The sequence below is a fragment of the Gorilla gorilla genome, chromosome 18 (assembly GCF_029281585.2).
Source record: "Gorilla gorilla gorilla isolate KB3781 chromosome 18, NHGRI_mGorGor1-v2.1_pri, whole genome shotgun sequence".
Taxonomy (NCBI): domain Eukaryota; kingdom Metazoa; phylum Chordata; class Mammalia; order Primates; family Hominidae; genus Gorilla; species Gorilla gorilla.
Window position 1 is genome coordinate 99,778,257 of NC_073242.2, and position 14,019 is coordinate 99,792,275.

At 48.0% G+C, this 14,019-nt stretch overlaps 2 protein-coding genes and 1 long non-coding RNA gene across 11 annotated transcripts in view; 2 read left to right on the top strand and 1 right to left on the bottom strand.

The window, feature by feature from the left end:
- Nucleotides 1–1,784, top strand: part of DDX19B (DEAD-box helicase 19B) — a 40,026-nt gene extending 38,242 nt beyond the window's left edge. For 6 of the 9 annotated variants that reach the window (XM_004057907.5, XM_004057911.4, XM_019012199.3 and 3 more), the window contains 2 exons: nucleotides 923–1,114; nucleotides 1,476–1,784. In XM_004057907.5, the coding sequence (XP_004057955.1) occupies nucleotides 923–1,114; nucleotides 1,476–1,537 (254 nt within the window). In that variant the 3' untranslated portion in view covers nucleotides 1,538–1,784. The other 3 variants (XR_010131367.1, XR_010131368.1, XM_019012201.3) reach the window with 2 other exon arrangements.
- LOC109023677 (uncharacterized) overlaps nucleotides 1,773–14,019 on the bottom strand; it is a 13,022-nt gene continuing 775 nt past the window's right edge. Inside the window, exons 2-3 of the long non-coding RNA XR_008672741.2 lie at nucleotides 9,908–10,067; nucleotides 1,773–3,203 (exon numbers count right to left, since the gene is read on the bottom strand). This is a non-coding gene — a long non-coding RNA (uncharacterized lncRNA). The remainder of the gene's footprint in view (nucleotides 3,204–9,907; nucleotides 10,068–14,019) is intronic.
- Nucleotides 13,508–14,019, top strand: part of DDX19A (DEAD-box helicase 19A) — a 27,833-nt gene continuing 27,321 nt past the window's right edge. The window contains exon 1 of the mRNA XM_055366362.2: nucleotides 13,508–13,688. The gene's annotated coding sequence lies outside the window, so the exon portion shown is untranslated. The remainder of the gene's footprint in view (nucleotides 13,689–14,019) is intronic.

A 14,019-nucleotide genomic window follows, 5' to 3' on the forward strand; every position in this document is an offset into this window, starting at 1 on the left:
GTGATAAGAACTCCCACAGAAGCCAGAAGTCCTGACTTGGTGGAAGGAAATGTACAGGCATCTGACTGGTAGAGAACGGAGCCTGCTCTTCCAGGGATGCCCATCTCCAGAACATTGTGTCTCCCAGAGGCTTACTGACTGATTTCATAATTTTGTTGGCACCTGCCAAAGTTTTGTTCTTTTCCTCCAGGTTCTGCTGTATGCCTGTATGTGCCCTCTCTTGTACCCAATTCCCAGAGTTGGCCTGTCCCAAATTTATTTATTTATTTTTTTGAGACAGAGTCTCGCTCAATGGCCCAGGCTGGAGTGCAGTGGCACAATCTCAGCTCACTGTAACCTCCGCCTCTTAGGTTTAAGTGATTCTCCCGCCTCAGCCTCCCGAGTAGCTGGGATTACAGGTGCCTGCCACCAAGCCCAGCTAATTTTTGTATTTTCAGTACAGATGGGGTTTTGCAGTGTTGGCCAGGCTAGTCTTGAACTCTTGACCTCAGATGATCTGCCTGCCTCGGCCTCCCAAAGTGCTGGGATTACCGGTATGAGCCACCGCACTCAGCCCCCCAAATTCTTTCCCTTTACCCGAAGTTGGTATGCATTGACTTACCTGTGGACAACAGTGATTTTTGTCTCCTGTCCTTACTTCTCTCTGTCTCCAACTCTCAGGGACTCATTCATCACCTCTCCCTGCACCCCACCCCCTGACCCCTGCTAGTTTGGTTTCTATGCCTGTAGCTTTGCTTTGGGGCATCATCTGAATCTCATACTGCACGGCCTTTCGGATCTGGCTTCCTGCACTCAACGTCATGCACGTCTGTTAGTGCCGTGTTCCCTTAATGCTGAGTCATGCTCCATTGTATGGATGGACCACATGACTGATTTGCCTCCTGTCCTTAGTTCTCTCAGCCTCCAACTCCCCTTCCTGCAGGCATCGATGTTGAACAAGTGTCTGTCGTCATCAACTTTGATCTTCCCGTGGACAAGGACAGGAATCCTGACAACGAGACCTACCTGCACCGGATCGGGCGCACGGGCCGCTTTGGCAAGAGGGGCCTGGCAGTGAACATGGTAGACAGCAAGCATAGCATGAACATCCTGAACAGAATCCAGGAGCATTTTAGTGAGTCCCGGGGAGGGTCCTGTGCCTGGCGCCCTTTGCTAAGTAGGGCGGGGTGGGGAAAGGGGTAGGATCTTCTGTAGCCCCAAGAAAGGCTCTCTCCCTAGCACACTCCCCTCCTTTCTAACCATATGGCAGTTCTCAGGGAGCACACCTGGAGACTTCAGGACCCAGGGACTCCAAGGACAGCTCCCCTGTGACTGGGCTTCGGGGCGTGGGGCTCTGACTGTTGCTGTCAGTGACCAGGGGCCCTGCTGCCCCCTGCTTAGGCACCCGGAGCCTTTGGGGCTGAATGAATGATTGCTGTGGCCCGAGGTGGGGCACATTCCTGGGCAGGGTAGAGACCTGTGTATCTTTCCCCCAGATAAGAAGATAGAAAGATTGGACACAGATGATTTGGACGAGATTGAGAAAATAGCCAACTGAGAAGCTCCACCAGCCACTGATGCCAGCCCTGGCACTGCCCCTGCACAGGAGACAAGTGCGTTCAGGGCACAGGCCCCGACATCACCCCAAGGACAACGGCACAAGTAGAGAGAAACTACCTACCTCACTTCAAATTATGTTTGGACTTGACAAAAATGTATGCAAATGATGGGGGATGGTAGAAAAAAATTATTTACACAACCTTGGAAGATTAGGCATGAATACACAGAGCTTTACCTTTTGGAAATTTCATCTTTTAATTTGGCCAGTGTTTCCTTCATGCTAATCTAGATGCTGTGGCTGATTACTTGCCCAGGATCTCCTGTGGCAGCCTCTGCTTGTTCTCTGGCTTGGAGTGGATGGGGCAGCCTCCAGCTCCTGTGGAAGTAATGGAATAGCGGTGGAAAGGGAACACAGAGAGGGAGGCCTCCAGTAAGACAGGTGTGTAAGCCCAGCCATCATGTTTGGAATGGCGTGAGGCAGCAGAGGAGGCCTGAGAGCTGCTGCTTTGGACTTGGGGGTGGGACAGCTCATCTGAGTATTGCCAGCCCCCTGTCCTAGTGCCCACAGCAGAAGGGAATTTGTTAAATAAGCATGGACCAAAATGCCAATCTCTCGGTTGTGTATATGGGTTTGTGTCACAGGACTGTGACCTGTTCTCGGCGGGTGCAGTCTGTGTAGAGTGCACATCTGATTATTGGTGGGTCCTGTGCCTGTGCTTAAGCAAGTCCTGTGGAGAAGTCATCATGGAGAATTAGTGGTGGCCCTAGCGTGCCACAAAACCTGGTCTCATGAGCATTTGCAACATCCCTTTTACATCCTTAATATCCCCTTACCCCACAGTAGCCCCAAACAAATGTGATCTGAGGTTTAGATCCTCAGTGAAAATTGTGGTTTCAAGTCTTCATGGCCAGCCTCAAGGCAGTTCTAGATGTGATCAGCAGTAGTCACAAATTCTTGTTTTGTCTCCACACCCAGAAGGCAAGTTTTGTCAGAGCTGGGGAATAATTTCAGATATTTGACATCTTGATTATAAAGGGCTTCTGAACATCTGTGTTTACTGCCTTTGGAATACAAACAGGTGCAACTGAGGGACTAGCTATACTACCACCATTTATCTGTCCAAGGCAAGAGTATCACCAAGGCCTTTGCTCCAGCCTTACTTGGCATCTTTGCGCAAGATAGTCAGAGCAAACAATAGTAATGGACACTTCTCACACCTGGCCAAGGCTGTTGGTACCCACGAAATGACAGCAAAGATGAGAGGAAACTGAATTACAAGAGCAATATGAAACCCCAACCAAGAGGAGTACTCTGCAGTTCTTTGGCTTTGGTATAGAGTGGCCACTTTCTCTAGGACCTGGAAGAAGAGTTTGATGTGCTAAGAACGATTGTGATCCTAGGTCTTCTTTGTAGGCATCTCCGTATTTAGGCCAGATCTGCCTCCTGGGAAGGGAAGGGGCCAATGTCAGCTTCCAGGTGATTTCTTTAATCTGACATTACAAAGAGACCAACAGACTGCCAATTCTACCACATTCCCCTGGTGGGTACTTGACTATGTAGTCTTCTCTATGCTTCTGGTCAACTCTGACACATCTTGGAATTCTTGTAATAAGAAAAGAAATTTTTATACTTTTTTCTCCTTCCCTGAGTCCTGTGGACCAACCTGAAATACCAAAAACAAGGACAATAATTAAAGAAGTATAGACTCTTTAGTAGGCCACAGGCAGAGCAGACTCCCACCTTCTCAAGCACATACAACCTCTCTACTGCTGTAGCCCCAAGTCTGAGAAGGAAAGTGGGAAGCGGGGTGCTGCAGACTCTTTGACAGCAGGAGGAATGGGAATCTGGTAGAAGTATAGGTCAACAGTTCTTTTTTTTTTTTTTGGAAACGGAGTCTCACTCTGTTGCCCAGGCTGGAGTGCCGTGGCACGACCTCGGCTCACTGTAACCTCTGCCTCCCAGGTTCAAGCGATTCTCCTGCCTCAGCCTCCTAGGACTACAGGTGCATGCCACCGCGCCCAGCTAATTTTTGTATTTTTAGTAGAGATGGGGTTTCACCATGTTGGCCAGGCTGGTCTTGAACTCCTGACCTCAAGTGATCCACCCACCTTGGCCTCCCAAAGTGCCAGGATTACAGGCGTGAGCCACCGCGCCCAGCCAACAGTTATTAATCAGGGGTCTTGGACCTCTAAGAATTCACTGGATGGGTTTCATGGAGTCTATGAAGTATATATGCAGTAGTTTGAGTTTAAATGTATTTTCCTGGCTGGGTGCAGTGGCTCATGCCTGTAATCCCAGCACTTTGGTAGGCCTAGGTGGGCGGATCACCTGCCTAGGCGGATCACCTGAGATCGGGGGTTCGAGACCAGCCTGACCCACATGAAGAAACCCTATCTCTACTAAAAATACAAAATTAGCTGGGCTTGATGGTGCATGCCTATAATCCCAGTTACTTTGGAAGGCCGAACCTGGGAGGTGGAGGTTGCGGTGAGCTGAGATTGCACCGTTGCACTCCAGCCTGGGCAACGAGAGCAAAACTGTCTCAAAAAACAAAACAAAACCAAAAGGCCCGGCTCAATGACTCACATCTGTAATCCCAGCACTTTGGGAGGCTGAGGCGGGCAGATCACCTGAGGTCAGGAGATCAAGACCAGCCTGGCTAACACAGTGAAACAACGTCTCTACTAAAAATACAAAAAATTAGCCGGGCGTGGTGGCAGGCGCCTGTATTCCCAGCTACTTGGGAGGCTCAGGCAGGAGAATGGCCAGAACCCGGGAGGCGGAGCTTGCAGTGAGCTGAGATCTTGCCACTGCACTCCAGCCTGGGCAACAGAGCGAGACTCCGTCTCAAAAAACAACAACAACAACAAAATGTATTTTCCTGGGGAGACTCCCAAGATTATATGTCTTTTAAAAAGGTAAGTCCCACTGTTGTGGATGGTTCTGGAATGTTACCCCAGCGTTACTACAGCTCATATTTCTTCCTTATTCCTTCCATATTCATTCCTGCCAGTGCCTAGCTCCCAGGGCCATAGCTGCGTCTGTGACCTTGTGTAGCCTAGAGCCAACAGTGATGTAAATCTGCATTGAGCTTGGTGAGCTTTGGTCCCTAGGGATTCTTTTACTGATTTTAGTAAGTACCTATATATGAAATGATAGCTGGGTGGGTTGACTCATGCCTGTAATCCCAGCACTTTGGGAGGCTGAGGCAGGAGGACTGCTTGAGCCCAAGAGTTCAAGACCAGCCTAGGTAACAAAGTGAGACCTTGTCTCCACAAAATAATTTTTTTTAAAATTAGCCAGGCATAGTAGTTCATGCCTGGAGTCCCAGCTACTGGGGAGGCTGAGGCAGGCGGATTGCCTGAGCCCAGGAGTTCAAGGCTGCAGTGAGTTACGATTGTGCCGTTGCACTCCAGCCTGGGTGACAGAGCAAGGAAGACTCTGACTCAAAAAAAAGAGAAAAAAACACTGGGTGCAGTGGCTCATGCCTGTAATCCCAGCACTTTGGGATGCCAAGGCGGGCGAATCACCTGAGGTCAGGAGTTTGAGACCAGCCTGGCCAACATGGTGAAACTCTATCTCTACTAAAAATACAAAAATTAGCTGGGTGTGGTGGTGCATGCCTGTCATCCCAGCTACTAGGGAGGCTGAGGCAGGAGAGTTGCTTGAACCTGGGAGGCAGAGGTTGCAGTGAGCCGAGATCTCGCCACTGCACTCCAGCCTGGGCGACAGAGTGAGACTCTGTCTCAAAAAAAAAAAAAAGAAAAAATAAATGATAAATTGCTCTAGAACAGAGAAACTTGGGAAAAGGAATGTTTGGCCCAATGGAAAATTCTGGATATATTCATTATCTATAAATAATGCATTTTATTATTTTTCTTGAGTGTCATTCATTGGCTGTATGCATAAGAACTAATTGTTGATATATTCTTTTAATTGAAGATTAACCTGAATTGAGGATTAACATGAAGATTAATTAATAATAATTCATGTTAATTGAACTTAATTATGAAGTTTTCATATTACCAAGAAATCATTAATGAGTATAAGAAGGAAAGAGCTGGGTGCAGAGTGTCACACCTATAATCCCAGCTACATGGGAGGCTGAGGCAGGAGGATCACTGGAAGCCAGGAGTTCCAGATCATTCTGGGCAAACAGCGATATCTTGTTTCTTAAAAAGTTTAAAAAAGAAAATTAAGCCAGGCACAGTGGCTCACTCCTGTAATCCCAGCACTTTGAGAGACCAGGGCAGATGGACTGCTTGAGGCCAAGGGTTTGAGAACAGCCTGGGCAACATAGTGAGACCCCATCTATAAAAAATAAAAAATTATAAAAAAATTAGCCAAGTGTGCTGATGCATGCCTATAGTCCCAGCTACCCAGGAGACTGAGGTGGGAGGATCGCCTGAGCCTGGGGGGTTGAGGCTGCAGTGAGACATGATCCATGCCACTGCACTCCAGCCTGGGCAACAGAGCAAGACCCCATGTCCTGAAAAAGAAGGTAGGAGAAACAGCAGCATGTTTTTGGTTGCTGGTATTTGGGTATTTTTGTTTTAACAAGACTAATGTTGTAAAGTTTAGCATTCTGTGCACTGGGATTGCCCATGGCTGAGCTCTACAGTCATTCTGAACCGGCGTGGTGGAGGTGCTCACGGTCATACTGGTTGAAGTTTTCTTGAAATATCTCAAGTTTGGTGTCAAGCACTTTATATTTTTCTTGTTGTTGAGATGGAGTCTTGCTCTGTTGCCCAGGCTGTAGTGCAGTGGCGCCATCTCAGCTCTCTGCAACCTCTGCCTCCCAGGCTCAAGCAATTCTTGTGCCTCAGCCTCCTGAGTTACTGGACCACAGGTGCCACCATGCCCGGGTAATTTTTGTATTTTTAGTAGAGATGGGGCTTCACCATGTTGGCCAAGGTCTTGAACTTCTGACCGCAGGTGATCCGCCTGCCGTGTATAGGCATGAGCCACCATACACGGCTAATTTTTGTATTTTTAGTAAAGACAGGGTTTCACCATGTTGGCCAGACCGGTCTCGAACTCCTGGCCTCAAGCGAGCAACTCACCTCGGCCTCCCAAAGTGCTGGGATTACAAGTGTGAGCCACCATGCCTGGCCAGGTTTGTTAATTTCTATAGCAAGTAGGATTATGCCAGAGGAACAAATTAAATACTTTATTCATTTGATTTTTTTTTAACTTTCCCTACCTTCGAAAAACTCTGACTTTATATTTAACATCAATGGAAGGGACAACTTCAGAAAAAGGTGCAGTACCTCTAGTCTCATGGACTGTTCTGCTTAACTCCCCCACACTTCACTGACTATTTCAAGACTTTCACTCACCTCATAATTCCAACCCTATCATCCCCCTCAGGTGTCAGCAAATAAGCTCCTTACTCTAAGAAAATGGCTAACATACAGAAACTCCCTCAAATTTCTGCCACCAGAACTTCCTCCATGAGCACCGGTCCTTCCCTCTCCCTCCTGTTCCAATGAGACATGTATCCCTGTTATCTAAATTTCTCAGCTGAGTGAAATTACTCACACCTAATCTCAGCAACTTCAGGAGGCCAAGGCAGGAGGATCCCTTGAGCCCAGGAGTTTGACACCAGCCTGGGCGACACAGGGAGACCTCATCTTTACAAAAAAAAAATTAAAAATTAGCCAGGCATGGTGGCTCATGCCTGTAGTCCCAGCTACTCTGGAGGCTGAGGCAGGAGGATCACTTGACCCCAGGAGTCTGAGGCTGCAGTAAGCCATGACTGCACCATTGCACTCTAGCTTGGGTAACAAAATGAGACCCTGCCTTAAAATATATATATATATATATATATATATATATATATATATATATGTAAATATGTACATTTTTCTGCCAATCCACCAACTTCCCTCTCCTGGCTTTTAAGAACTTGCTCTGTCAACTCTCCCCTTATATTTGCTACCTCTCCCACCCCATCAGCTCTTTCTCATTGATATTTTAACATGTTCATACTTGACCGCTCTTTACAATTCAACCCTCTATTCCTCATCTTTCAGCCTAATATGTCTCCTAATGGCAGAAAGTCTTGTAAGGTTGCTTGTATGCAGAGTCTCATTCCTCATCCCTCTGCAGTCTTGACTTTTGCTCCACCACTCCCCTGAAATAGCCTTCATGAAAGACACTGATGACTTACAGGTCCCAAATCTGAAAAACACTTTTTTTTGAGATGGGGGGTCTCACTTTGTTGCCCAGGCTGGAATGCAGTGGTATAGTCACAGCTTACTGCAGCCTTGAACTCCAAGCTCAAGTGATCCTCCTGCCTCAGCCTCCCTAGTAGCTGTGGCTACAGATGCATGCAACCACACTCAGCTTAAAAGCTACATTTTAATCCCTGTTATATTTGCCTTCTCAGCAGCATTTAACTCTATCAACAGTCTCTTTCTCTGGCCACTCTTCTGGGGAGGAAAGTGACGCACACTTTGCTTCCTGGTCTTCTCTCTACCACTTCAGTCTTCCTGGCAGACCTCTCCTTTATTCACCTCCTAAATGGGCCTGTTCCTCATGGCTCTATTCTGGGTTCTCTTTCCCTGCCAGAGGCAACACTGTTCATTCCTATGGCTTTATTTGTCTGCTGGTGACACCCAAATCTATACCAAGACCTGATCCTTGAGCTCCAGCGTCATGAAAACGAAAGCACACATGGCACTTGCACTTGGGGTGTCTTCTATGAGTCCTGTCCTCATGTCCAACATTGAACATATGCCACTACCAAGCACTCAAAAAACCCAAGCTCTGCTCTCAGCTTTTCCTCTAACTTCCCCTCACAAGATGGTACTGCAATAGCCTGTTACTCAAGCCAGAAGCCTGGGGTTCATCGTGAATCTTCCTGCCCTGCCCTGCTGTCCTTTTATATCAGTTATCCACTGCTGTGTTGCAAATTGCCCCAAAACAATGGCTTAAGACAACAGCCTTTCTCACAATTCTGAGTTGTCTGGAAAGCTCTGCTGGTCTCTCCCAGGCTGGCTGAAGCAGCTGTCTTCCCCCAGCTAGTATCTGGACTCAGCTACGGCTGCTAGGCCTCTCCACGTGGCTTTCGTCTTCACGGATGGTGGATGGTCTCTGGGCTCCTTCTCTCTTTTTTTTTCCAGACGGAGTCGCGCTCTGTCGCCCAGGCTGGAGTGCAGTGGCGCGATCTCGGCTCACTGCAACCTCCGCCTCCCCAGTTCAAGTGTTTCTCCTGCCTCAGCCTCCCTAGTAGCTGGGATTACAGGTGCCCACCACCATGCCCAGCTATTTTATTTTATTTTTTGTATTTTTAGTAGAGATGGGGTTTCATCATGTTGGTCAGGGTGGTCTTGAACTCCTGACCTTGTGATCTGGTCTCTGGGCTCTTTCTAAGAGGAAAGAGCAGAAGCTGCAAGGTCTGTTGAGGCCTGGGGTCAGAACTCTCCCAGTGCCACTTTTGTCACATTTTTGGGTGAAGGCTAACTACAGGGCCAGCCCAGATCCCACTGGTGGGGAAATAAACCTCATCTCCTGGTGGGGGAAGCTATGAAGTATCTGTGGCCAGCCTTCATCCTTCATGCCTATAATTCTACCATCTATTTGGTAAAACCAAATGAAATTGCCACAGTTTGGCAATTTTTGGCCTAAGCAGCAGCACTTTTATATGGCTCAATCTGATAATTTTGGCTGGGCGCAGTGGCTCATGCCTATAATCCCAGCACTTTGGAAGGCCAAGGCGGGTGGATCACCTGAAGTCTGGCTCAAGACCAGCCTGGCCAACATAGTGAAACCCCATCTCTATGAAAAATACAAAAATTAGCTGGGCATGATGGCGCATGCCTGTAATCCCAGCTACTCGGGGGGCTGAGGCACAAGAATTGCTTGAACCCGGGAGGTGGAGGTTGCAGTGAGCCAAGATCGCACCACTGCACCCCAGCCTGGGCGACAGAGCAAGACTCTGTCTGAAAAAAAATTTTAATGCTTTGGAGTTTGTTTTTTAATTTTACAGTTTTTTATAGACAGGGGTCTCACTATGTTGCCCAGGGTGGTCTCAAACTCCTGGCCTCAAGTGATCTTTCTGCCTTGGCCTCCCAAAGTGCTGGGATTACACATGTCAGCCACCCTGTGTAGCCTCAATCTAATACTTCCTGAATTCACCCTGGTCTGCACTGCCGTGGTCATCTGGTCTACTACACTAGCTTCCTAGCAGGTGCGTATGCCTCCACTGAGGTTTTCCTGCAGTTCCTTTGTCTCACAGCAGCCAGTAAGATCTCTGCCACCTTTGAGTGTGATTACCCCACTCCTGCTGAAGACTCCCAACTCATTTACATTTTTCCTAAGTGGCATGTGAGGCCCTCCAGATCAGGCACCTACTTAACTCACCTGCTCCATTTGCTTCCCAGCTCATACCCTCTGCTCCACCTCCACTATTGCAGGACTTTCCTCAGATGCTGGGCTAGGTCATAGAGAAGTTGGTTGTCCTGTGACTTTTCCTCTCCAGTTTCTCAGATCTTGAGGACCGTATTTTCTCCCCCACTGCACTCTAAAGCAGAAACAAAAATTCAAAGAAACTGCCAGGACTTAAGGGTGAGGTGAAAAGTGTTCACCTCTAGGAGTCCTGCTAACATGGGCATGAGGGAAGAGAGAGGCGGCTAAAAATAGAGTCGTCTGATGCTGCAGAGGACACTCCCCTCCTCCACCCAGAGGCAAATCATCTGTGGCCAGTCTTGTCCCCTTAAGTCCTTCTCCCGCAAAGAGCTCTGGAGACCTGGACACCCTGTGTGGGAAGAGGAGCCTGGAGGGGGAGTCTTGTCGCTCCACCAAGTTGCCCCCAAACAACTTGTGAGCAGAAGCATCCTCCGCCCTTTGTGAGTAAAGTCCTCATTCCGCCTCTGCTCTTCCATCACTGGGCTGCGAGTCCCGGGCTCTCAACGGAACTCTTTCCTCTTCACTCAGTCCTTCCCTTCCATCTCATTTTTCCTAATCCTTCCTGTTCCCAAGGTAACAATCACTTCTTCGGGAAGGGGTTTTTTTTTTTTTTTTTGAGTCTGAGTCTCGCTGTCGCCCAGGCTAGAGTGTAGCAGCATGATCTCGACTCACTGCAACCTCCGCCTCCTGGGTTCAAACGATTCTCCTGCCTCAGCCTCCCGAGTAGCTGGGATTACAGGCACCTGCCACCATACCCGGCTAATTTCTGTATTTTTAGTAGAGACGGGGGTTTCACCATGTTGGCCAGGCTGGTCTCGAACTCCTGACCTCAGGTGATCCGCCCCCACCTTGGCCTCTCAAGGTGCTAGGATTACAGGTGTGAGCTACCATGCCAGGCATGTTCCTTCATCACAATCTCCCATAGTGCCCTGTACTTCCTGAATCAGCATTATCTTAGGCAACCTCTGAAGGTCTACATAGATTCTCTCATTCACTCCTTACAACAAAGGTGTTGATTCCTATTTTACAGATAAAGAAGCAGGCACAGAGAGGTCTAGTAATTTGGCCCAGTCTGGCTCCAGGGCCCACACTCTTAACCACAAGGGTGTATTTGCCTCATGCTGCTTTTGGGACTCTTGGTTAAACATATGTCCTCACTTCTATTTGAAGTCCAGTAAGGGTAGTGAGTATATCTAACTTAATCACCACTGAATTCCTAGCTGGCAGCAGGGGGGTACTGCAGAGAAAGCTGCCCTGTTAACGTGTGTTAAGAACCAGGTGTGGTGGCTCACACCTATAATCCCAGTGCTTTTGGGAGGCCAAGGCAGGAGGATCGCTTGAGGCCAGGAGTTTGAAGTTACAGTAAGCTATGATCACATCATTGTACTTCAGCCTGGGTGACAGGGCAAGGCCCTGTCTCTGTAACAACAACAACAAGAAAAACAGAAGTGGGCCTGGCTCAGTGGCTCACACCTGTAATCCCAGCACTTTGGGAGGCCAAGGTGGGAGGATGGCTTGAGCCTGGGAATTTGAGGCTGCAGTGAGCTGTCTGTGCCACTGCACTCCAGCTTCAGTGACAGAGCAAGACCCTGTCTCCCCCAACAACAACAACAAAATCCTCACACCCTCCTTTTTAACGGTACAAATAAATTTATTACTACTTGTATTTTTTAAGTTGGATTTTTTTCATTACATGGCTTTGTCTATTACCTATAGTTTACATAGAGTACAACGCAAAGATAGGTATAAAATTTCATGAGTTTTGATAATTGTATACACGTATAATCACTGCTTCAATCAAGATATAGAGCATTTTTGGCTGGTGTGGTGGCTCATGCCTGTAATCCCAGCACTTTGGGAGGCCGAGGCAGGCGGATCACTTGAGGTCAGGAGTTTGAGACCAATGTGGCCAATGTGGTGAAACCCTGTGTCTACTAAAAATGCAAAAAATTAGCCAGGCCTGGTAGCGGGCGCCTATAGTCCCAGCTACTCAGGAAGCTGAGACAGGAGAATCGCTTGAACTTGGGAGGTGGAGGTTGCAATGAGCTGAGATTGCGCCACTGCACTCCAGCCTTGGAAATAGAGCAAGACTCCGTCTCAAAAAAAAAAAAAAAAAAAAAAAAGATACAGAGCATTTTCATCATCCCTGAAGTTCCCTTGTACCCCTTTCCAGTCAATCCTACTCACCCTATCTCATCCCCAGGCAACCACTGTTCTGATTTCTATCTCTATAGATTAGATATACCTGTTTTGGGCTTATATGAATGGAATCATGCAATATGTACTCTTTTTGCACCTGGGTTCTTTCACGCAATATAATGTCTACGAGATGTCAAATCTCTCCACTTGATCTTGGCCAAGAGAGCGAGACACGATGAGATGTCAAATCTCTCATCCATGTTATTGCATGTATTTCATTCCTTTTTATTATTATTTTTTGAGACAAAGTCTTGCTCTGTCACCCAGGCTGGAGTGCAGTGGGGCAATCTTGGCTCCCGCAACCTCTGCCTACCGAGTTCAAGCAATTCTCCTGCCTCAGCCTCTCCAGAGTAGCTGGGATTACAGGCGCACCCCACCATACCTGGCTAATTTTTTTTTTTTTTTTTGAGACAGGGTCTCCCTCTGTTGCCCAGGCTGGAGTGCAGTGGCGCGATCTCAGCTCACTGCAAGCTCTGCCTCCTGGGCTCACGCCATTCTCCTGCCTCAGCCTCCCGAGTAGCTGGGACGACAGGCACCCGCCACCACGCCCAGCTAATTTTGTTTTTGTATTTTTAGTAGAGACGGGGTTTCACTGTGTTAGCCAGGCTGGTCTCGATCTCCTGACCTCAGGTGATCCACCTGCCTTGGCCTCCCAAAGTGCTGGGATTATAGGCATGAGCCACTGCGCCCGGCCCTAATTTTTGTATTTTTAGTAGAGATGAGGTTTTGCCATGTTGGCCAGGCTGGTCTCGAACTCCTGACCTCAGGTGATCCACCAGCCTTGGCCTCCCAAAGTGCTAGGGTTATAGGCGTGAGCCACCGCCCCCAGCCCTTTTTTTGATTTTTAATCAACATTATTGAAAGGTATAATTTATATACCATGATATTTTAAATACACAAGTTCTCGCACAAAAATTAGCCAGGGGTGGTGGCGAAGTGCTATATTCCCAGCTACTGGGGAGCTGAGGTGCGAGGATCACTTGAGTCTGGGAGATCAAGGCTGCAGTGAGCTGTGAACGTGCCACTGCATTCCAGCCTAGGTGACAGAGCAAGACCCTGTCTCAAAAAACAAACAAAAACAGTTATTCTTCCTTGGGAACTGCTTATAAAAAAGAAAAAGCAGGTCAGCACTGTGGCTCACACCTGTAATCCCAGCACTTTGGGCGGCCCAGGGAGGCAGATCCTTGAGCTCAGGAGTTCAAGGCCAGCCTAGCCAACGTGGTGAAACTCCATCTCTACTAAAAATACAAACATTATCCGGGCGTGGTGGCGTGTGCCTGTAATCCCAGCTACTTGGGAGGCTGAGGCAGGAGAACCGCTTGAATCCAGGAAGCAGAGGATGCAGTGAGCCAAGACCCGGCCACTGCACTCCAGCCTGGGTGGTATCTGTAAATAATGGTTCCATGAGTTTAGAAATACAAAGTAGCATGACTTAACAAATTTACACATCTATGTAACCAGGTCCCAATCAAGATACAGAATAATTCTATCACCCAGGAAGTTCTCTTGTGTCTGGACCAAACATCCTTCTCCACAGGTAAGCTCTGTTAGTTTTTATCACCATAGATTTTATTTGTCCTATTCTTGAATCTCATATAAATAGATTATACATTATGTATTTGGTGGTCCTTCAACATAATGGCCAGGTGTGGTGGCTCATGCCTGTAATCCCAACACTTTGAGAGGCCAAGGCAGGAGGATCTCTGGAGTTAGCAGGAGATCGAAAGCAGCCTGAGCAATATAATGAAGACCTCCGTCTCTGCAAAAAGTTTAAAAACTAGCCAGGAGTGGTGGTGCGGGCCTGTGGGCCCAGCTACCTGGGAGGCTGAGGTGGGAGGTCAAGGGTGCAGTGAGCCGAGATCACACCA